This window comes from Capsicum annuum, chromosome 9 (genome assembly GCF_002878395.1).
Source record: "Capsicum annuum cultivar UCD-10X-F1 chromosome 9, UCD10Xv1.1, whole genome shotgun sequence".
NCBI classification, from domain to species: Eukaryota; Viridiplantae; Streptophyta; class Magnoliopsida; order Solanales; family Solanaceae; genus Capsicum; species Capsicum annuum.
Window position 1 is genome coordinate 213,265,249 of NC_061119.1, and position 25,276 is coordinate 213,290,524.

A 25,276-nucleotide genomic window follows, 5' to 3' on the forward strand; every position below is an offset into this window, starting at 1 on the left:
TATTAATTTTTGATAAGTTTCTAATTTTCGAAAGTTGAAGCGTATTTTGATTTTTATCTTATGTTCTCTTTTTTTTTTTTTTTTTTTTAAGGTATCCCCACAGCCGACAGCCGTGAGACTAATCATCCGTTCCTACTGTCAGCGCACTAAGCGGTAGGGAACGGACCACAGAATTTTTTTCATTCACCAGACCTCTTACTTAAGGGGTGAGGTGTTGAAACACCACACCAACCCGACTATTCGTGAAATGACTAATCCATCTTTTATACCGTATCAAATATGAAGGAAAATCAAATATTTTATTTATTTCTGTTTAACCAATTATATTCCGCCTGTATTTATTTACCCCTCCTAAATCCTAATTTAGATAGGTGTGGACCACCTTCCATATGCATAAACAGCCTAACAAGTAACAACAACTTGAGCTTAATTTTCTCCAACTAGCCTATTTGAAATTTTCTTTTGTATTAAGCAATTTGATGTTGTACAATTGATAAATCATAAGCACACAAATATTCATTTTTATTTTCAAACTTCAATACTCATTAATTTTTGACAAATTTCATCCAACTATCCAACACAATATACTAGAATATCTTTAGAGAATTTATTTTTTTCTACGTAGTTTTAATTCACATTAGAACCTGACTAAATTTGGATTCACCAAAAAATCGTCTCACAGTTAGATACAAATCCCTCCTTAACAAGGATTTGATATCAGGACTTAACCCCCGAAATCTCTGATTAGGAAGGAGAAAATACTTGAACTGTACTAAATTTGGATTCACGTCTGAAAGTCGTCTCACAGTTAGATACAGATCCCTCCCTAATAAGGGATTTGACATCACGGTTCAACCCCGAAATATCTGATTAGGAAGGAGAAAATATTAGAAACTGATGACTAAATTTGAATTCACGACAGAAAGTCGTCTCACAGTTAGATACAAATCCCTCCTTAACAAGGAATTTGATATCAGGACTCAACCCCGAAATCGCTGATTAGGAAGGAGAAAATATTAGAGCCTGACTAAATTTGGATTCACGACAGAAAGTCGTCTCACACTTAGATACAAATCCCTCCTTAACAAGGAATTTGATATGAGGACTCAACCTCGAAATCTCTGATTAGGAATGAGAAAATAGTCACGCTGTCGCCCTCCACTAAACTAATTGTTATATTGGTTATTACATGTAAAGTACAACAAGCGGGGATAGCTCAGTTGGGAGAGCGTCAGACTGAAGATCTGAAGGTCACGTGTTCGATCCACGTTCACCGCATTCCTTTTTCTGCTTTTCTCTTTTTGTCAAGCTCTAACCAATAAACAAGAAAATTAGTAGTAATTCTAAAATTATAGATTAATACTTAATCTTATAGACTGTAGAGTTTGAATTGTGGAATTTTTTGGAGTTCTCAGTCGGAAAATTCTAAAAAAGGAAGCTCGATACATTAATTTCTCATAAAGGGCTATTATATGCGGTTATCTTGCATTTCTGCAAGTTTGTTTCCAAGACTCGAAAAAACTGTTTCACAATTCAAACTTGGCACCTCCAAATCATATTACAATAACTTACCAATTATGTCAAAGTTTCTCTCTATTTTTCTCATTTTATATGGAGTTATTATTTGATGATGAGTCAAATAATATATTTTTAACTACGTCTTTTATTATATAAAACACATAAGTTCTATCATATAAAATTTAATTCAAAGTTCATATAGAAAATGCATTGTTGCTCCACACTCTATCACATATTTTTGAAATAGATAACTCTTTTAATCAAACTGATCGTTTGTATTGAACATTAAATTAAAATTATATAATGATAGTGCGTGAAATGAGTAGAAGCTGAAGGGGAAAGGTAACAAGAAAGAGAACAATAAACATATGTCTAATTTCTAGCGCTTTTCGAAGTCTGAAAGCGATATAAAACTCTTCAATATTTTAAGCGGCCTAATAGACCTAATAGAATCACCTTTGTAAGAACTTCATTTTAAGATCAATTTACATTAAATGAATATATTTTACTATTACATTTTTATTAACGCCATTCATTTACAGACAGATAAAAAGTAGAAAGAGAGCTCAAGGTGCAGACTCTCCAATTCAAATTCTACTTTAAAAATATCTACCAACGATTGATTTATTAGATAATTACGAATAAATTACTTGATAAATATGTAGTAATTAATAATCCAAGAAAGATGATATTCCGCTTTTATCGCAGATTAAGTGATTGTTTGACCATGGATAATATTCATCTTTTTTCGAAATAAAATTTTAAAAAAGAGCCAAGGCGCAGACTTCAGAGTTTAAATTCTACTTTAAAATATCTACCAACAATCGATTTTATTAGATAATTACGAATAAATTACTTGACCAGTATGTAGTAATTAATAATCCAAGAAAATATCACGCTTTTATTGCAAAATTAAGTATCCATTTGACCATAGATAGTTTTTAATATTTTTTCCAAAATTCAATTTGAATTTCAAATTTCCACGAATTCAAAAAAACATCAAAAATTATTTTTCTCTATTTTCACTCCAAATCACTCAGAAAACTTTGAAACTAATTCCAATTATAGTCACATGTAAACACAATTCCAATTCATAAATACTTTGTCCATTCCTTTTTAATTGCTTCTCTCGTTTTTCATGAGTAAATTTGACTATGTTTTAAAGCTAAACTAGATTAGATTAATTTAATTATTTTAAATTAAAATTTAGATATTCAAAAACTATAATTAAAAATAATATATTGCAATTAACCCCTAGCCTTTACATCCTTACAAATCTCACCTGTCCCTCACAAATTCAAAATTTCAAAAAGTTTATATAATTATTAATACCGCCCTCTCCCTTTTTTCAAATTTCACTAACGGACATTTCTCCCTTCTCCTCCTCCCCCACCCCCAACTCCCCACCCCCTGTATAATTCACTCTCAAATTTTTCATTTTCTGTAAATCAGAAATGGCGACTCTGACACCGGGTATTCTACTGAAGCTCCTTCAGTCGATGAACACTGGTGCAAAAGTAACGGGCGACCACAGGTCGCCTTTGTTACAGGTAATCGGAATTGTCCCAGCACTTTCGACATCCGATTCCCTGTGGCCACACAACGGCTTTTACGTTCAGCTCTCCGATTCGTTAAACTCTACCTACGTCTCCCTTTCGGATAGAGACACAGATCTCATCCTTACTAACCGGCTTCAGCTCGGTCAGTTTGTTCACATAGATCGCATTAACTTTGAGTCTCCTCCAGTTCCCCGAGCTGTCAACATTCGCCCTATTGCCGGTCGTCATGGTTTTATCGGTTCACCTGAACCGTTAGTTGCTCGTGTTACGAAAAATGGATTTCTCATACAACCTGCTGTAGACTCGGATCTCGACGCTTTTCATTTGGCTAAAAGCGGGAGAACTGAGTCGAGTCAGGAATCGAGGTCGGGTCCGAGGTCGAGGGTTAGAGAAGTGCTTGCAGCGAGAGAGAACGTGGATGTGAAAGAAGATATGAGTAAGATGTCTACGGAGAAAGTTAATCCTCCGAAGAGATTTTCATCTCCGGGATCGGTTAAACAGAGATCAACATCGTCAGGGAAGAAACACGTCAACGGTAGTGGTGTTGGTGGTGGTGGTAGTGGTGGAGGTGAAGCGAAGAGATCAGCATCGCCAGTGCCATCGAAGACAGTTGTACCAAGTTTACTATCTGCAAAGGAGGAAAATCGGAGAGTGTCGAAAGAGCCAGCTATTATAGTACCATCAAGGTACAGGCAACCATCACCTACATCAGGTAGAAGGCAAGCAAGTCCATTGGTTGCTAGACGAATGTCGTTGTCCCCTGGACGACGATTGTCTGGTGGTGTTAAGGTTTCTCCTGCTGTAGACTCATCAGGGAAGAAGAAAATGGCTGCTATTGCTGCTGGAATTTCGAAGGTTTCTGAGGCAATTGTGGGGTCTTCAAAAGGTAGTAGGAAGAGCTGGGATGAAGGTCCGGGAAATAGTGGTGATTCGATGGATCAAGAGAAGTTTTTTTGTAAGAAAAAACCGGATATTCAGGCAATTCTGAGAACTCAGGTGATGTTTCTTGATGCTCTTGTTGATTTAATGGAAATCCATTGTATTTATGATGTGTTTCGTGTGTAATGTATTTGCTCCGTTTCAATTTGTTTGTCTGATTTTGACTTGACATGAAGTTTTTGTGGTCTTAACTGATGATACGTAAAATGTACCAAAATGATCTTCAATCTTGTGGTGTTAAACATGTTACATGGAAAGTTGAAGTTAAAGAGAACATGGAAAGATGTATTCTTTTTTAAATTGACTAAAAAGGAAAGTTAAGACAAACAGATTGAAACGGAGAGAGTATTTTGTGGTATGATTCATGATGCTGATTGAGTCCTATGGCTGTTACCTTCAGGGTTAGAACTGTGTATGTGAAGCTCCCGTTGACTTGACACGAAGTTTAAGAAAATAAAAAACTTATTTTGTGGTCAATGATCTTTAATGTTGTGAATTGTGATGTTAAACATGTTATAAGGGAAGTTGAAATTAAAGAGTTGTCAAACATGGAAAGATGTATTCTCTTTTAAATGGGCTAAAAAGGAAAGTTAAGACAAACAGACTGTAACGGAGAGAGTATTTTGTGGTATGATTCATGATGCTGATTGAGTACTAAGACAAGTTTTTAAAAGTATGATCCAAATTTATGGTCAAACGCGCTAGCTTAGTTGATTTTCTTTTAAAAAATTAGATCTTATTATAACAAATCCTACCCATTTATCAGCAAAAATAGTAGATGCAATGGGCATATTGACTAGAAACTTTTTCAATCTTCCTTTGGAGATACTTAATACATGGACAAACTATATATGTAATCAGTAGCACAGTGTTAGATGTATCGCTCGTTATTAGTTTATGATTGATAATGGCCTAAGCAATTTATGTTCTCATTTTTCAGGCTGCTATTTCTAGGCGTTTGAGTGATGTAAGTTGTCATGCTGAGGATTTTGGAAGTGAAGGGAAAACAAAATCTGGTGCTGCGGCGAATTCCCCTGATCCTGAAAAGACTAGTAATGCAGCTCCAGTGATTCCAGTTCATGAGAAGAAGTGGACTGATGGGAGTGTACCACTACATTCTGTATCCTCAGAACTTGCGAAGCTCGGAAAGGTATGGATCAGAAATTGTAAATTGAATGTGCTGCTACTGTGTGTTATCTGATCTTCTGCGTCTACTGGTTACGGTTAAGCTAAAGATGAACCATATTGGGTTTCTGGAAATAATGAAGTCTATTCTTCTCGTTTGTGACTAAGAATGCTAACGTGATTTCTCTTGGTGCCGATGTTTATAGATTTGGGAAAGATTAATGGGAGTAGTTGAACTTAATTGGCTGTTTTTGTGTACAAATGTTTTTGGTAGGTAGAAGTCTTTGTATAAAAAGGCACTAAAGCAGTGCCCGTAAAAGGGGACTAGTTACGATGGTGAGGACAAGAAAATGATGGCTGGTTTTTGTACATAAATTGGTTAATAATTCTTGATCCACCCGAGTAGCCTCTTCGCGACTCTTTTCCTTTTAAATTGACCACTTCAAACATGTAAGCAAATGTTATACCTAATGTAAATGGTCAAAACTATTGAAAGAGTTCCAGTCTGTGTGTAACCCATTGAACTGTAATGAGACAAATAAGAGATAGCAAGTAGGAAACAGCCTCCCTATCTCTACGAGGAAGGGTAAGGTCTGCCTCCAGATGCCACTTGTGAATTCTATTGTTCTCATTTGTGACTAAGAATGCTAACGTGGTTTCTCTTGGTACCAATGTCTATGGATTTGGGAAAGATTAATGGAAGTAGATGGATTTGGGAAAGATTAATGGAAGTAGCTGAACTTATTTGGCTGTTTTTGTGTACAAATGTTTTCATTATGTGGAAGTTTTTGTATAAAAAGGCACTAAAGCAGTGCCCGTAAAAGGACTATTTATGATGGTGAGGGACGAGAAAATGATAGCAGGTTGTGTCTCTATACACGAAGGAACTTCTTTGTAAGTAGATGTGCATTTTGACTCTTGATCATCCAAATACCTTGTCCATGACATGTACATCTAATGTATTGAACGTTCCAACTATTTAAAGGGTTCCGGTATAACCTATTGAATTGTCATGAGACAAATAAACGATAGCAAGTAGGAATCAGCCTCTCTATCTCTACGAGGAAGGGGGTAAGGTCTGTATACACTCTACCCTCCCTGGACCCCACTTGTGGGATTATGCTGGCTATGTGTTGTTGTTTGTTGTTGATCACATTCAAATGGCCAATTTTCTGGTGCAGGAGGCAATGCAAAGAAGAATAATTGCTTCAACAGCTGCAGCTGAAGCATTGGAAGAGGCCCTTGCCACAGAGACTATTCTTAGAAGTTTGAGGTAAATTTCACCTCCCGTTTACAGCTTTGCCATCTCGTTATATGCCAAATGAGAAATTTTATACCATTACAATCTCATTATCCCCAATTTGTGGAATTATACTGAGTATTTTTGTTGTTGTTGCCATCTCATTGTCCCTCACACGGGATTACGCTGGGTATGTTGTTGTTGCGATCTCATTGTTATATGAAAAAACGTATGCACAACTATATGGTGTATGTCACTAAAGTATCTTTGAGCTCAAGGAAAATGAACACAACCAATCATAAAATTGCTAGGATTTCCCTAGTCAATAAGGAGCTGAAGTCTTGGTAGTTGTAATGAAAAAGAGAGCTACACTTCTTTTTGCTTTCTATGGGGTTTTGTTTGGTGGTGGTGGTGGTGGTGGTGGGGTGGGGTGGGGGGTGGGGGGTTTAGAATGTTGAAGCTTCCCCTTGATCCTGAGCATGCACAAATCTATGAAACATTGCTTGTAGGACATTGTTTTCTAGATTTCTCTTTCATTTTCTTAATTCTCTCTACTTTTCGCAGTATGTTTGCAGATTTACGCTCAACATCCAACACTAAAAACCCTCCACCAACCATTGATCGTTTCATGTCAATCTACGAAGATGTAGTGAAATCAACATGTGTTGCTGAATCAATCACCAGCTGTCGTGGCGTGCAGAAAGCTAATGAGAATATGAATGTAGAGCAACCAAAATCATCTCTTCTTTGGGTGGAGGCTGCTCTAGCAACTGATCTTGAAATTGTATCTCTCTTAACAAATCAGAACAGTGGAACTCAATCAACAGTGAAAAGCTCTCCAACATATCAATCGACGAAAGCATCTAATAAGAATCCTTTGACGGTTTCATCAGTAACCGGAACTTGGACAAGGGGTAATGGGATGAATGAGACAGTACAACTTGCAAAGAAGTTGCAATCTGAGATGCAAATGTGGTTCATCGCTTTCGTTGAAGAGTCACTAGATCCAGGTTTTCTCGCGTTCAAGAATCGCTCCCTGAATTCTGATGGAGCTTCTGGTTCAATTACAGCTATTCTGTCACAACTCAAGCGAGTGAACGAATGGTTGGATAGTGTAGTCTCAATCTCAAAAAAGGACGAGCCATTGATACAGAAGATAGATTGCTTGAAAAGAAAACTATATGGATTCGTCATTCAGCATGTAGAAACCACTGCTGAAAATTCAACCCCCACATCGTCTGCATCTTAAGTTTTGTGTTTTTCTCTTTCATAACTTTTAGCAGAGTTGAAATTCTTCGACTCCATGAAGGTGATGGTCACTGCTATCACATGTTAATTCAAGTACTTTTTAGCATGGATAAATTGGTTTTCTGCAGCATTTCTGTTTAATGTATCACCGAGCTTTTGGTTGCTTTTTGTTGTTTACATTGTTTGATTCAAATATTTACACCTTGTCAGTTGTTAGTCTAGTTCAGGAACATGGGGAAAAAGTGGTTTATCTTAGAATAAAAGTTTTATTGTTTGATCATAAATGGTATAACATGAGAATACACTTTGATTTCTGCAAATTTACAGCCAAGGAGAGTTGTAAATGGGAGTGGCTATAGATTTAACTTGAAGATACTTATGAAGTCCTTCCATTCCCAAATCTCTTTCAAAGCCACTGCTTTTGTATCCTCCAAACGGGTAATCTGGATCGAGACCAAAGTAACAGTTTATCCAGATGACACCAGCACGTATCGATCTTGAAACTGTGTTGGCAATGTTCAAGTTGTTGGTCATTACACCCGCTGCTAGTCCATACTTTGTACAGTTAGCTCTCTTGATTACCTCCTCCACAGTCCTGCAATCCGTCGACGATGAAATACTAACCATGTAGAGAAAACTTTACTAGAAATGAAAAGATTGCTAATATTGAAATCAACTTACTTGAACTTCATTACTGACAAAACAGGTCCAAATATTTCTTCTTTTGCAATTTTCATGTCATCCTGCCAAATGTGGTTAACAAGATGAAGCGTGATTTATATTTGATCACAGCGTTCATCAAATGCAAAAGTCACAGTTTTAAAATGCTTACAGTGACGTTGATGAATATGGTTGGCTCGATGAAATAACCCTTCCTATCCAATGCGTTGCCTCCAGTTAACAATGTTGCCCCCTCCCTCTTGCCATGTTCAATGTATGAAAGTACTCTTGCAAACTGTTTTTTGTCAACCTGCAGCAGGTAAACAGCACGTTAGTATAAATGTAGAGAATGAAGATGAAGTTGTATTGATTTCATTGATATGTATGTGTATATATACAAGAGAACACAAAACAAATAAGGAAAGTATCAACTAATAAAGAATTGTGATCTTCTCCTAAATAGAAACTAAATCACTAAACTGATCTTTCATATCTCAGTTATCAATCAGTTATCAATCAGGAATACATGCTCCATTATGCTCCCCTCAAGTTAGGTGTGTGACGAGACAACACCTAACTTGGGTAGCATACGCTGGAAGGCTAGCTTAAACAATGGTTTGGTGAGTGGATCTCCAACTTGATCAGTCGAGTGGATGTGTGATACTCGGATTAGGCCATTCCGAACTTGATTGCGAACAAAGTGAAGATCGACCTCGAGGTGCTTCATTTTTGTATGATGTACCGGATTTTTAGCAATGTATGTGACCCCAAGGTTATCACAAAGTACTGTAGGTGCAACAGAGAGTGACACATGAAGATCCCTGAGCAAGTGAGTGATCCAGTTTGTTTCAGACAAGGCAGAGGCAACTGCCCTATACTCAGCCTCAGTGGAGGATCGGGAGACAGTAGGTTGCTTGCGAGAACACCAGGAGATAGGAGTCGTACCTAGAAAAACAATGTAGCCAGATATTGAGCGGCAATCATTAATATCACTCGCCCAATCAGCGTCAGCATAGGCATAAAGATCAGTGGACTGATGTGGAGAAATATGAATACCATTCTGGGATGTTTCTTTGAGGTACCGAAGGATGTGTTTAACGGCCTTCCAATGAACCACGGAGGGAGAGTTGTTGAACTGAGTAAGCTTACCGAATATGTGATATCCGGTCTGGTAAAGGAAAGGTACTGAAGTTTACCAAGTACACTCTTATACTCTTTGCCATCAGTTTTAGGGGCTTCGTCATCTACCAGTAGTGCCTCAGATGTACTCATTGGGGACTAAACGCCTTTGCAGTCCTGCATCTGAGTGTCATGCAACACCTCTTGAAAGATTGGCTAAGAAACAAACCGTTGGCATCCCTATGTACCTCAATGCCCAAGAAATAGTGCAGTAAACCAAGATACTTAAGAGAAAATCTTTTGTAAAGAAAAGAAATGACTTCTTGAAGGAGTGATCATTGCTGCTCGTGAGTATGATGTCGTCCATATATATTGGTATATATATAGTTACTCCAAATTTATGCAGAACAAACAAAGAATTATCAGATTCAAACATACGAAATCCCATTCTGATCAGAAAATCAGTGAGTGCATCATACCAGGCTTTAGGAGCTTGTCGCAGTCCGTAGATAGCCTTTTTGAGATGACAAACATAGTCTGAATGTGCTGAACTTTCATACCTGAGTGGTTGGGTCATATAGACATCTTCCTGAAGCTTCCCTTGAAGAAAAGCATTGTCAACATCTATTTGATGTAAGGGCCAACTTTTTTGTACAACGACGGTGAGGACGGTCCGAATTATGGTTGGTTTAACCACTGGACTGTATGTTTTATGAAAATCAACCCCAGGTATTTGGGTGAACCCTTTTGCAACCAAATGTGCTTTGTACCTATCAATGGAGCCATCAAGCTTTGTTTTGATTCAGAACAACCATTTGCAGGGAACAACATTTCTGGTGTGGTCCGGTGAAACCAACTCCCAAGTCTGATTTTTTATTAGTGCATCATACTCAGCCTGCATAGCATCTCTTCAATATGATAATTTTTATGCTTGTTTGTGGGTTACAGGTAAAATGGTGGGTACAGACTGGGTTATTTGGGCAGTGTAGTCAACAATTTTTCGTCGTTTGACAATGTTATTTTGCGACCTTGTTACTACACGATTTTGCCCTATTTGTGGTACTTGAACTGTGGGTTCAGTGGGTGGAGTTAAGTCAAGAGAGCAACTGCTCGCACCTCTGTTAGCATGGAGGGATTGTGATGGCTTTGGGCGACGCTGATAAACATGAGTAACTGGTGGTCGGCGATGTAGATTGTGAGAATGCACAGAAAGGGTAGGGGATTGGCTTTGAAATGTGAAGTGGGATGGTTGGGTATCAATAACAGGGGATAGGGAAGTAGTTTGAGTATTACCTGATTCCAGAGTGGTGAAATGATCTGACTCTGGGTTATTTCCCTGCGCAGCGCGAACTGAGCAGGTATCTTGGTGTGCACCTGGCCTGAACGGAATAATGGGAGGAAGCAAGGTGGGATCTGGATTAATAGCGGTGGAACTAATTTCCACATCTGGATTTTGATGTTGTAAAGTGTTTTCCCAATTTAAATATGAAAAGCTTTGTTTCAAATGAGAAAAAATATTATCAAATGGAAAAATTTCTTCTAAAAATTTTACATCCCGTGAGAGAAAAAGTTTAGAGCTGGTGGGGTCAAAACATTGATAGCAATGATGAGTGACGGAGAAACCGAGATAAACACAAGGTTTGGAATATGGTTCTAATTTATTTTGGGTGTATGGTCGTAACCATGGGTAGCATAGACATCCAAATGTACAAAGAGATTCATAAGCAGGTGTTTTGTTGAAAAGAACTTCAAATGGGGACTTGTTATCAAGAGTGACAGTGGGTAGGCGATTAATGAGAAAGGCAGCATGATGGCAGGCAAATGTCCAAAAATTGGAGGGCAAACTTGCTTGATGAAGCAACGTTTTTGACAGTCTCAATAAGGTGTCGATGACGTCTTTCGGCCAAGGCAACCCTGTGAGGGGGAGGGGGGGGGGGGGGTGAGCCAAGGTGTTGTATGCAATTAGAATTAAGGTATGGTTCCATGAATTTGTATTCTCCGCCTCCATCAGTGTAAAGTGTGAGGATTTTGTGACCAAAATATTTTTCAAGCACATGATGTAAGCTTTGAAAGTGTTTTTGCACTTCATGTTTGTATTTCATTGTGTACAATCAAATGTATTTGGTGTACTGATCAACAAATAGACAATAGTAGCGTTTTCATCAATAGAGAGAACAGGGGATGGACCCCATAAATCACTGTAAATTATTTCTAATGGATGTTTGCTGGGCAAAGTGTTTGAATAAAATGAAAATCTATGAGCTTTATTGCAGCAACAAGAATTACAATAAATAAACTTTTCTTTTGAAGAATATGAAAGACGGGAACTGTTTAAAATGGAAAGCAAAACTCGAGAGTGGGGATGGCCCAATCTTCGATGCCAGAGATATAAGGAAGGTCCAGCAATGGCAATGTTGATGTTTGGTTGAGTCAGGGACGGCCATTCATAGAGACCTGCTTTATTCGGGCCGCGCAGAAGAGGTGCTCCCGTTGTCAGATCCTTCACAAGAAAAGTAAAAGGAAAAAATTCTATGGAGGTTAGATTTTCTTTGCAAAATTGATGAACTGAAATGAGTTTGCGTTTGACAGCTGGAGCACACGAAATACTAGAGAGTTTGAAGGCAGTATTTGATGCAGTTAAGTGAGTATTACCAGTTTGAGTAATCGGAATCACATTACCATTGCCCATTGTCACTGCATCCAGACCTTTGAATTCTTGAACATTGTGGAGTGAGTTGGTATTCGAGGTGATGTGGTGAGAAGCACCTGATTCAAGAATCCAGGGGTCACTCGGTGTTGAGTGCGCGGCAAAATTTGCTTTTGCTTCAAAGTGGTTATGGGACCGAGAGCGGCAAACATTTGTTGTATGCCCAAATTTGTCACAAAGTTGGCAACGTACTCGTGATGAATGGTGTGGCAAGTTACACCACTGAGAATTATCCATTGGATTGCGCCACTGGGAATTATCTGTTGGATACTGAGAATGAGTGTTTTGATTAGGCTGCCTGTATTGGGGACGCCAGTTATTGTTGTTAGATGGGCGTCTATTATTGCGTGGGGCTGATGGAGTTGCTTGTTGAGCAACAATTGCTGTGATTTGGGTAGAAGTCTTCTTGAGGTCCTCATGTTTGAGGAAAAGTTCATGATCAAGAAGCTTGTCAAAAAGTTCTTCATAGCTAATAGGAGAGTCCCTTGCCTGTATGGCTGCAGAGATCTCGCGGAATTCTGACCCGAGTCCACTTAGTATTTTCACCACTAGTTCTTCATTATTGATGGGTGAACCTACCGTGGCGAGTTCATCAGAGAGAGAGCGAATCTCTCGCATATATTCAGCAATGGATTTATTGTCTTTACTGACTTGATTGAGATGGTGACGAAGGCTGAAGACGCGGGTTTGCGATTTGTTTGCAAAGGAAATGTGAAGTTGATCCCACACAACTTTGGAATTGATAGAAGAAGCTACCGTGGGTGCGATTGTGCATCTACAGAGTCCATGAGAGCATTTTGGATCAATTTATCCTGACGAAACCAATCCTTGTACGCAAGGTTGGCTGTCTCAAGCCCGTTAGTTGTTATTGTTTGAGCAGGGGACAACATGGTGCCATCAAGATGACCATAGAGGTCATGGCCATGAAGCAACATGGCAATCTGGGCTTTCCAAATGGTGAAATTAGTGCTGCCAGTCAATTTAATGGGCAGCTGGGATGATGGATTGAATTGAATCAAGTGTTTGAGGACAGGGGTTGCGTCGACATTAATGACGGGGGTAGAAGAGGCCATCGCTGCAAAGAGAAGAAGAAAAAAATGGATGTTGGACTCTGTTAAGAGTATTTTGGCTCTGATACCATATAAATGTAGAGAATGAAGGTGAAGTTGTATTGATTTCATTGATATGTATGTGTATATATACAAGAGAACACAAAAAAAATAAGGAAAGTATCAACTAATAAAGAATTGTGATCTTCTCCTAAATAGAAACTAAATCACTAAACTGATCTTTTAAATCACTAAATTGATCTTCCATATCTCAGTTATCAATCAGGAATACATGCTCCATTAGTTAGAGGACAAGTGGTAAATGAAGTAAGTGATAGCAACAACAACTTGTTAAACAAAATTTCAAGTGCATACTTGTGGTCCATGTCGAGTATTTGGATCAAAAGGATCGCCAACCACCCATGTTTTTGCTATCTCTTCCAATTTCTTGACAAACTTATCGTAAATTCCTTCTTGGATGAAAAGGCGTGATCCAGCCACGCAAACTTCTCCCTGATAGGAAGTAGAAAGCGATAAGAAAATATCTCATTGATTATATTGAGAACATAACAAGGAAAGACAGTGTGGAATTCAGTTTACCTTGTTGTATATTGCTCCAGCAAAAGCAAGTGGTGCAACTTTATCCACATTACATCATCAAATACTATAAAAAGCGACTTGCCTCCGAGTTCTAGTGAGACGGGTTTCAAATTGCTTGTAGCTGCAGCTTGCATTATTAGACGTCCTACTTCTGTCGACCCTGTGAAACTTATCTGTAAGAACACGTTATAAACGGGTGACATTAGCCATTGCAGTTTGCCAACTGTTGGACATAGTTGCTAATTACCACGTTAGCCTATTAGCCTCTATGTAACTTTCATGGACCGTTGGGACTTCCCTTGTCTACATCCATATGAGAGCTAAGTGCAGCACCAGCAGTATGTCCAAATCCTGTTACCACATTGATCACTCCATCCGGAATTCCTGCCTGATTCAAGAAGGTATACAACCAAGAGAACATAGCGTTCAGTGACATAAAATTATCTGACTGATCAAGTAGTTCACCATGCAGACAATGTCGGATGGAGCATTTGAGCTACGGGTTCATCTGGTCTCAGTATTTTCGACATGGAACATCAATATATATTTGAAAAGTCACAAAATTTTAACATACTTTAGGTTCTTAATGCATAACTACTTAAGTATAGTGACTTCAGAGTCAAGGACATTAAAGGTTGAAGTCATCAAATGCAAGTCTTGGATCCACCTCCGAGTGCAGATGAATACCTGCTCGGCCAAATAAGCATAATATAGAGCCGAAAGAGGAGTTTGTTCAGCAGGTTTAACAACCATGGTGCAACCAGCAGCTAATGCAGGGGCAACCTTACACGCAAACACCTGGCTCGGGAAATTCCAAGGAATAATGTGTCCAACAACACCAATTGGTTCGAGCAATGTGTATCCTTGTATCTCGCTTGACATCTTGAGAGTCGTTCCATGAATTTTATCCGCTGCACCGGCATAATAACAGAGAACTTCCGCTACACTTGGTACTTCTGATGTCTTAACATCACTAAACAACTTTCCTGCATCCATTGCATCCAAGGCTGCTATTTCCTCCACATGTTCTAGAACTAAGTGCGCAAACTTCAGCATTATCCTTCTCCGCTCCTGAATTTCAGCAGTTCCAATATCAACACGGAAGTACGGCATTTGAAATTGCCAAAAAATCAGAAACAACTTATGACATAGGAATCGTGAGTTATCCCATCCATTGAACTGTCGGTATCAAGACAAGTTTGGAATACTTACTCAGCATAGACTAGTCTATTCAGGCAATCATACGCTAAGGTAATGCATATTACCTGATCATCATTTGTCTAGGGGAACCAGGAGAATACTACGCTATAATATTTCAGACGCAGAACAAGATTTTAACATTTGTACTAAATTTTCCTCTTTAATTTCCAAAGTCTAATGTGAACATCATTGTTTACATAAAGTTACCTTGGGTGGTAAGCGAGGCCAGGGGCCATTGTCGAAAGCTTCACGTGCAGCTTTGACAGCCAAATCAACGTCATACTTGTTACCTTCAGCGATTCTTGCAATCACCTCCTCATTTCTTGGATCAATCGTTTCAAACGTATTTCCTGCAGAGTAAATTTCCAACTTTTTGTAACTTAGTTTATTACATTGCATTTCAAACTAAACACGTGAGGAAAAAGTGTTGAATTTGTTCCTAATTCAGTCCAATAAACACTTGTATTATATCTGTTTCAACGCTCTATCCAAACACGCAAGGGCCGAGTAAGGTCTAAGAGACCTGATTATAGGTCCACATGAGATCGTTGTAGGAACATATTGATACGGGTCAAAGAGGCATCTTAGCACTTGAGGACATGATAGCAGCCAAGACGTGAAGACCCGAGCTTGTGGGGGCTGCCCAACCAAGGGAACAAGCCTTTTAGTGTCAAGAAGTCTTTCAAAACACTCCAAGGCCGTCCATAGGCACACTACAAGGCCGCCCCATGTGAGGGGCTCATTAAGGGTCTTTTGATCATTTTGAAATAAGTTAACCTAGCTTATATAAATAGAACCTTATTAATCATTTCTCTTAAACTTTGATGATATATTTTGTAAACTCTTTGAGAGTCTTGCAAGGTGGAATCTTTGGACATCACTTGTGTTGATAACAACCTTAGAAATGGTGGTTGCTTGGGATTCCAATTCACTTGAGGTCCCGTAAGAGTGTAGGTGTTTAATATTACTTGTTGTTTGTGTTTTGGTGTTTAATATACACCTTATTGCTTAAAATTGTAGTATTTCATGTCTCACTACCTATCCTTTTATTGTTTGTAATCTTGTACCGTTGGTCTTTTATTGTTAAGGCGGTGTGTTGTTGTTTCTTTGTTGTTATTGTTCTTCTTATACTTGTTGATAATATAGTTTGGTTGGCTGCCTTGGTACCAATATTACCTTGATATCATCTCTTTCTTGTTCTTTTATTCGAATTCAAGTGTGGTCACCAAAGGGGTCCTTGGTTCTCTTGAACTAGTAGACTGTTTTGGTGTGTGTTTTGTTGTATTCTTGGGCTGCTTGGTAGCACATATAAACTTCGAATCGTGAATCCACCTTTACGCTTATTTGTAATATTAGTTTTACCATGCATACATCCTCCACACTTAACTGCTCTAAGTCATAGTATATATTAACTGTCTTACTTTCCTTTTTGATCTGTCCTAAAAAGAGCATCTTCTTCTATATTTAGTACTAGTTTCATGAAGTCTGTGCTAAGCCCGGATCCAAACTCAAAGTATGATAATAATAATTTATATCATATATTTCAGTATATCTAATGATTTGCTTAACAAGTTTTGTTGATAAGTTTTTATAATTATTAGAGTTTTTAATCACATAATTTAATAATTTTAAAGAAAAAATATTATTTATGAGGAAGAAGATATTAACGAAGAATTAGAATAATCAAAAAAACTTCAAGTAATTCAATATTTTATATAATGACATAATTTAAAATAGAGTAAAGCATCTAGTACCACCTCGAACTATGAGCAAAGTTGTTACGATACACTGCAACTTCACAGGGATCATATTACCCTTGAACTTAATTTTAGTGTATTTTTGTCAGCCTTTTTAGTTGATGTAACACCTTTGATGTGGACTCCATTTTTATATAATAAAGGTGTCATGTCAGCACAAAAGGGTGACAAAAATACACTAAAATTGAGTTGGGAAGTGGGGGGGGGGGGGGGGGGGGGAAGGGGTAATAGTATCCATGTAGAGTTGGAGTGTGTCGTAGCAACTTTGACCATAGTTCGAGGGGGTATTGAATGCTTATCTCTTTAATAATACTCCCTCCGTTTAAAAAAGAATGACCTATTTTCCTTTTTAGTCTGTTTCAAAAGAATGACTCCTTTCCTTTTTTGGCAATACTTTAATTTCAACTTTTCATATGTCATGTTTAGGACCACAAAATTGAGGGATATTTTGATACATTTGACACAATTTTAATTTAAGGCTACAAGATTCAAAAGTCTTTTTTATTTTTTTAAACTTTGTGCCAAGTCAAAGTAGGTCATTTTTTTTTAAACGGAGGGAGTATTTAATAATTACATTTCAATGAAGATCATAAATAGAAAAAAGATATTGATATTTTTATAAAATTTTCAAGTATTTGTTTTCTTAGTTATAGCTAAAACTAAATTTATTTTGATATTTATTGAGTTTTAATTTTCCTCATAATTTTAGTGACAATAATTTTTGCTAATTATATTTTTTTCATCTTATCGAATCATCTTGAAAAAAAAGTCATTACTTTCAAGTTATATTATAGTTATAATAATTATAACCTCAATTAAGATCTTTATATAAATTAATTTAATAAAAATATATAAAGTTATTGAATGATAATTAAACTACATTATTAGCTTGTTCCATTCGATCTATTTACTTATTATGTTTATTTTTTATACGCCCCTTACAAGAATGACTTATTCATCTTATTTTAATTATTGTTTATACTTTTTCATGTTCATTATGAGAAACAATAAATATCAGATATTATTTATTATATTATAATATCAAAAAGAACTATGAAGTTGTAGTTGAAATCATTGAAAACTTTAATTTTGTAAGAAAAGTTAGCTTGAATATTGTTGATTTAAAATGAAAGGAGTTTTAACTAGATAGTAATCTAATATGTGGCAAGAAGAAATCAATTATAAAAACTCAAATGGAATGATCTTGACAAAAAGAATAAGGGTGAAAATAAATGTAATTAAAAAACATCATTAATTATCATGTGTAGTAATTTTATTTCACCAAAAAAATTAAAATATCAAAAAAACTCTTACGAAGGCTACCAAAATCTCAAGATCCTCTATGTTTTAATGATAAAAAAAGTATTGTCTTCAAAAGTTGTTCAAGCTTTATTATTTTATTTTTCAAAAGATAATTTGACTTATTCTAGAGCTAAACTATGTTATATTAATTCAATAAAATTAGAAATTAGATATTCAAAACTATATGAAAAACAGATACCATAAATTGCATTGATTATATCAACATAATAATATTTTTTTTTAAAAAATATTGATTAAGTTCATATAATTTGATCTTCAAAAGTGAAATGTAAAAAATATTTTAAGATGAAGAAAAAAATAATTTAATAAAACCAAAAAGAAATTCAACAAGTTACAAAGGTTCATGTGGAAAATCTTAAGAGGAGAATTATGAAAAAATAATGCCACACGTAATACTTTCATACCATAAATTTTAATATGAGGACTACCAAAATTTTTGTTCTCTCTTATATATAGCACTAGTTGCCATAAGGCCCGTGCTAAGCCCGGGCACAAGCTCATGATGAAGAATATAAAATTTAATTTTAGAAAAAATATAACTTAAATCACATTTTCTATTACATAATTAATTTAATTTAGTGATACGTTGATTATGCATGTCTGGAAAACTACTATGGTTTATTAAAGTATTTTTGATATATTTGGATAACTTTTAAAGGACTTTATTTAAGAAAAAGAAAGTATGAAGGATAATTATCAAATATGAATAGATATAAAATTTAATTTAAAATAAATAAGTGATGTGTTCAGCATGTTTAAAAAAATCATATTTGATAGATTGTTCGAAAAAATATTTTCTCTAGAAAATAAGTTTTTTTAAACTTATAAAAATGACTACATGGAAGTAGAAAAATTATATTCTATATTTCACATTCATTGAGCCCTTCGCTCTTCAATACACCTTGTCTTCACCCATCATAGCTTCCATCCCTGCCACTCCATACCTCATCTCTCATAATACTTATCAAAATTATATAAAAATAATTTTTAAATAATATTTTCCTTACATACCGAATATAAGAAAATAAGTAAGAAATACACTAATTTTATTACAAAAATATTATTAAAGTAATGTTTTTAATTGAAAAAACGATTGTACCAAACACACTCAAAAAAAGAATAAGTATTATTAAAAAATATAAATGCTCTGATTGAAAACAAGACTGTAACTTCAAAGTTGGACGGATTTTACTAAAATGAAAAAAAAAATGCATTCTATCCATTTTATTTTATTTTACATTTATTGATTTAGTACTCCTATTAATTGAAAGATTATTTAATAGGAGTTGGTTTATTGATCTCGATAATTATGATTTGAAAATATATGATTGACAACTATTATGTTGTATAGTTACTTAATGATAAGAGTAATATTGAGAGAAAATAATAAATTTTTCTTTATTTTCTAAAATAATAAGCAAAAAGTAAATTTTATTTTTAGTACAAGCAAAATGGAAAAAAAAGAAGAAAAAAGAGCAAAAAGGGTATCTCTCACTTCTTTTTTACTTGTTTCCTTGACCTGACAAATAACTTAAGAATTTAATATATTAAGGATAAAATATATGAAATTATCCTTATAAATTATGTTTTAAAAATTTAATTTAGCTATTCATACGTTACTTAATTACTTGATAATAATAATAACAATAATAATAATAATAATTATATTATTATTAATAATGGTAATAGTAATAATAATGTGAAAAAAGTTATAAATCTTTCGTGATTTACTAAAATAAATAAGAATTTTTTTTTTTAATATAAGAAATAAGTAAAAAATAATAAGTAATCTAATAAGGAATAAGAAGAGATTTATATAAAAAAAAAAAAACTATTTATAGTTCAATTACAAATCTCAAATAAAAATATCATAAAAGAATAAATGAGGACAAATGTAACAACACGTATGAAAAATAAGTAAACATGTGTAGCTACTTAATTGCATTAAAAAATTTGTGAGACTACCAAAAAGGGAAATCCTCCCTTATATAGTAGTAAAATAAAAGTGTTCAGTATCTTCCACAAATTACGTGACAAGTTTAAGACAACAACATTTTAAGGACTACACACATTGTAGTTTAAGATTTAGTTCTATTTCAACCTATGTTGCTAGGATTATTCAAAAATATCGTTAGGTGCGTATCAGGTGAACTCTACATGTACGATAACATTTTTGAAGAGTCCGACCAACGTATATTCCAACATCAAACTTTCCATTAGTATATATAAACAAATAGAGCTAAGAGAAAACTGATAAAAATATGAAACCTGAAACTGAATCCACAAATTCTCCATTGATGAAGAGCTTTGTGAACTTAATCTTTGGAATCTTGAAGTTGACTTCTGAACTATCTTTAGACTGCACCATCTTTTTTTTTCTTCTTTTGATGCCAAAAATCTTAAAGAAGTTGGCACGTTATTATGATCACTTTGCAATATGGTCATATATATAGAAGTTGTATTTTTAGTTAAACTCAACCAACAATGGCTCCATTATCTTCTTGACACATGTATTATGGGATCCATTTAATTAATTTAAAATTGTAAAGTAAAATCAGGAAGAAAGTGAAATTAACATTTGATTAAAAGTTGAAAGTGGAATGTGGGTCCACAAAAAAAATGAATTAGCAAAATGAATTAAGTAATATTTGTTATAAATATATCATAGTGGATGTCTACTTTACCATATATCGTGAATACTCATTTTATCATATATTGTGAATGTCTATTTATGAAAATGTTACAACCCCAAGGTTAGTTTTCCCCTGAATTTTACTTCATTGTAATTTACCCCTCAATAATCCATCAAAATCATCTCAAGAGAAATAAGAATTTCTTATGAGAAATAAAGAAGTCTCCTTTCTTCTTTCTATTCTTTTTGTTCTTTGCTTTATATTTCATAACATGTTATCAGCACGAGACTCTGCCAAAGAAGGTAAAGGTAATTTCAAGGTTAGTAATTCCTTATGTTATCTGTCTTTTGCTACTAATAATATAATTATTGTTGAATTTGAGGAAAAAAATATTGGTTTGGAACCATTTATGTTTTAAATTGATTCCTCAAGAAAAATATTATCAAAAGGGATGATAGTGTATTGGGTTTAAGTCCCATCGATTTATGTCTAAGACGCCTTTATATGAATAAGACGTTGAGTTTAAATCTCAATGCACCATATTGATGATATGATCATGGCTAAGACAAAATAATATAATTTTAATGAAAAGTCATGAAATATATTCCATTAAATATGCTCCATTCCATGAAGTGAATGTGGTAGCAATATACGATAAGTCTGAAATATGACAACTTACTTCATTCTTGAAGTGTGTGATAGTAGTGCATAATATGTCTGAAAGAAAACAAGTGATTGAATGCACGAATATATGCGTGGAGGGACAATATGATAATGATCATCAAAAGTGATGATATTATCACACACATATTATGATCATAAGATATGTTAGAGAAAAATTCTCTACATTATATGTATGCCTCAATTTACTCTCGAAGTAGCAATATCATGAAAGAGGTTATCAACTATCAAAATTTGATAGACTTAATGCACGATTATATTCCATTCCTGGGGAATGAGAATTTTGATTGTTTCAATACAAACGTACACTTAATTGTGATGGCATCACAACTCACTTCCGAATGAGGTAAACTTCTAAAGTAGTAGATTTGAAATTTATTCATGTAATATTAAATCTGAAATTTACTAAAGTAAAAGGTGCATGACATGGTAAACTTGGAGTTTGCTAGAATAAAATTTCATAAATTGACATGAACGATTGCGACATCTCAAAGACGTGAATACTGAGTATTGAGCATATATTGAAGAATTAGAAAATTCTTCATTACTTTTAATGTTGGTTGTTTCCCATGATAAGTTGGTTGGACCAACTAAATTTGAGATTGGATCCCTTAAAATCTAAAAAGTGTAAAAGGTGAATATGGGTCTGTTCATTATTCATGTGATCTATTAAGATGCATCGATATAAAATGATCACTTGTACGTTTACTGTCAACCTGTAGTTTGACATTCATGAAGTTATTTGCTCAATAAAATTGAGTTAAGAGCATAACTTTTAGATTGTGCAATCAAGATAATTAATCTTGATGATGATGGTTTAACATTAAATGCCTTCAATAAATAAGCTAAACCATTGTTAATGAGAACAAAACTTCATGTGTTGGTCTGAAATATGATATGCACTTGTATGCATTAGACCAATAAATTATGATTATTTCTTCCCTCTCAATTGGTTCAAGGTCAAGAACCAACTATTCCATCTAATAATTTTGATATGCAGTATACGATTAATGAATATACCATGATGCACAAAGATGGAGGATGTATGTTAGTTTTCCTAACATAAGGGGGAGAATATAAGCAATTATGAAGTATGTTACGAATTATCATCAGATCCTCATTCAAAAGATAATTCAAGTCAAATGCCGAAAGCATCTCATACTTAAGCTGCAAGTGCTCCTATTTTGTGCCCTTGAGAGACAAAATCTATGCATGTATGAAGCGTGGTAGACCAATCGGTTTCAAATGAAATTATCCTCGAAAAGGATAAGGAACGAATAATCATAATAAGAAAGCAATGTGCTTTTGAAGAACCTACGACATAACACTTCGTGAAACCTTATGAAAGGTTAAGGTACCTGAAAATAATAAAATGATGAGATCTCAAAATGTTATGTCACATTGTGAACCGATACGAAATGATATATCATCAATATCCTTAATACAATATTGGCGTAATATTGTGAAAGATTATAAAGATCTGAGTTCTACGTTTATTTAAGCATGCTGACGTAGAAATATTTATCAAGTGACATGAAAGAATGTATCTTGGTAAGTGAAAACTTATTTGATTTGCACTCCACACACTTGAAGATGTCAACGTGAAATGTTGAATATTGTCACTTGACAAAATATATCTTGCAAATACTATAAGGCCTAATATAGCCCTTTTTTGAGTAATTGTTAGCAAGATGTAGTTCTGCTCCTACTAGGAGACATGAAATGGGATCAAACATATGATATTATTTTATTCTAAAGATTGCAGTCCCGATCTTGTTGATTATGCTGATGATGGATATTTAACCCGTATAAATCTCGATCTCAAACATGCAATATGTTCATATGTGGAGATACTGCCATATCTTGGAGATATACAAAGCAGACTATCTAACCACTTCAATGAATAATGCTGAGATAATAACTATTCATGAAGCTATCCGAGAATGTGTATGGTTGAGGTCCATGATACATCTAATTCGAGAAAATATGATTTGAAATGTGACAAAGTACCCATGATTTTTATGAAGATAATGCAACATGCATAGCACAACTTAGCGGCAGATTCATAAAAGGAGATAGAATGAAGCATATTTCGTCAAAGCTTTTCTATACACATGATCTCCCAAAGAATGGTGATATTAATATGCAACAGATTCGTTCAAGCAACAATGTAGCTGATTGATTTACCAAGTCTCCTCCAACTGCAACTTTTAAGAAGATGGTGCACAAGATCGGGATGCAAAAGTTCAAGGATGTTCTCACTAGGGGGAGCAAATATGCGTTGTACTCTTTTTCCCTTTCAAGGTTTTGTCCTGCTGGATTTTCCTTGTAAGATTTTTAATGAGGCAACCTATATGCGTATTGTTAGAGATGTGTGCTTTTTTTCCTTCACTAGATTTTTTTTCACTGGATTTTTTCTAGTAAGGTTTTAACGAGGCACATTATCTATCAATTAGACATTCAAGGGGGAGTGTTACAAATATACCATATATAGTGAATGTTTATTTTACCATATATAGTGAATACCTACTTTACCATATATTGTGAATGTCTATTTATGGAAATGTTACAAACCCCAAGGTTAGTTTTCCCCTATAAATAAAGGAGTTTTGTTTCATTGTAATTCATCCCTCAATAATCCATCAAGATCATCCCTCAAGAGAAATAAGAATTCCTTATGAGAAATAAAAAAGCCTCCTCTCTTCTCTCTATTTTTCTTGTTCTTTGCTTTATATTTAATAACAATATTAAAGTTATTGAAAGTGGTAAGGTTAATGTGTATTTGCTATTACAATTTCCAAGCAACATTCAATGGTCTGGTCTCAAGATTCTATTTAGAAGTTCGGAGCTGAAAGGGCTAATATATATCAGTGTTTTAAAAGGTAGTTCGAGGCTCACCTCGGAGCAAGGCATAGCCAAAAGCACCCTGAGGTATTGAGGGAAGGCAATAGTATCGAAAAGTGAACCCCCAAAATTTGAGGCGTTCGCCTAAGAGTGAGGCACAATTTAGGTGTAAGCCAAGAAAGTTACAAAGTAAAATAATTTTTTTCTTATTAAATCTCTGATTTAAATTTAATAGTACTAAAATATATGATTGATAAATACTTAAACACTGAAAATTAAAGCAAAAGAAAACTTAAAAGTCACACTTTCAAATATATTTATCGATGGTGTCGCTGAGTGTACTTTTTTCTTCCTAGTTCCTTTCTTTTCTTTTAGTTCTTTTTAAGCCGCATTGAAACGAGCTTTTAAGTCATTTACTTTTTTTTGCTCTCTTTTAAAATATAATATATGGTATATGGATGCGTAAATATATCACTCGAGTTACAAGAAGGTGAGAGTCAACTAATTACGTACTATGTTTTATAAAATATTTTTTTAATTATATTAATTTATAAAATGTTAAAAATTAAAGGATCTATAAGGCTTACGCCCCAACGTTTCGAGGCTTACGTCTCACCTCATATCAGGTAAAATATCTCGCCTTACGGTCCCATCTTTAAAAATAAAAATGACCCCTCACCAAATATTTCAATTTCCAAGTACATAGTGACAATTTCATAATGCAACATTATTTTTGCATCGCATGTGTTCCACTTTGATAATAATTGAATACAAATCGAATCTTCTAAGATAATTTTATTTTATTTGTTTCTTTGTTTTTAAATTGGCTTAATGATTATAATTATTACTAAGGATGGTCCATGACTTAATGATTATAATTATTAGTACAAGGATGGTCCATGACTTAATGAGTGAGTTGCCTTGTGGTTGTTGGCTAAATAAAAAAATTAGACACACTTTTGCACTAACAATTATTTTAGAGTAAAAGCATCTATTATTCCTCAATTATGGTCAAATTTGGTACGACACACTCCAATTTCACGGGGTCTTATTACCTTCGAAACTCAATTTTAA

General features: G+C 34.8%; 2 protein-coding genes and 1 non-coding gene across 3 annotated transcripts; 2 read left to right on the forward strand and 1 right to left on the reverse strand.

The window, feature by feature from the left end:
- The first annotated feature begins 1,205 nt into the window (after positions 1–1,205).
- Positions 1,206–1,278, forward strand: TRNAF-GAA. Its single transcript has one exon. It is a non-coding gene; the product is annotated as a tRNA-Phe (tRNA).
- A 1,533-nt stretch (positions 1,279–2,811) lies between these two features.
- Positions 2,812–7,806, forward strand: LOC107841039. Its single transcript, XM_016685047.2, has 4 exons — positions 2,812–4,073; positions 4,957–5,166; positions 6,323–6,414; positions 6,946–7,806. The coding sequence occupies exons 1-4, from the start codon at positions 2,973–2,975 to the stop codon at positions 7,628–7,630; spliced, it is 2,088 nt and encodes a 695-aa protein (XP_016540533.1). The 5' UTR covers positions 2,812–2,972; the 3' UTR covers positions 7,631–7,806.
- A 69-nt stretch (positions 7,807–7,875) lies between these two features.
- On the reverse strand, positions 7,876–20,532 carry LOC107841040 (aldehyde dehydrogenase 1-like). The gene is given in 10 exon segments (XM_047396535.1): positions 7,876–8,224; positions 8,311–8,372; positions 8,462–8,599; positions 13,540–13,677; positions 13,765–13,817; positions 13,820–13,936; positions 14,062–14,152; positions 14,452–14,835; positions 15,172–15,314; positions 20,313–20,532. Coding segments are annotated over 10 exon segments (1,500 nt in total). The 5' UTR covers positions 20,413–20,532; the 3' UTR covers positions 7,876–7,950.
- Between the last annotated feature and the right edge of the window lie 4,744 nt (positions 20,533–25,276).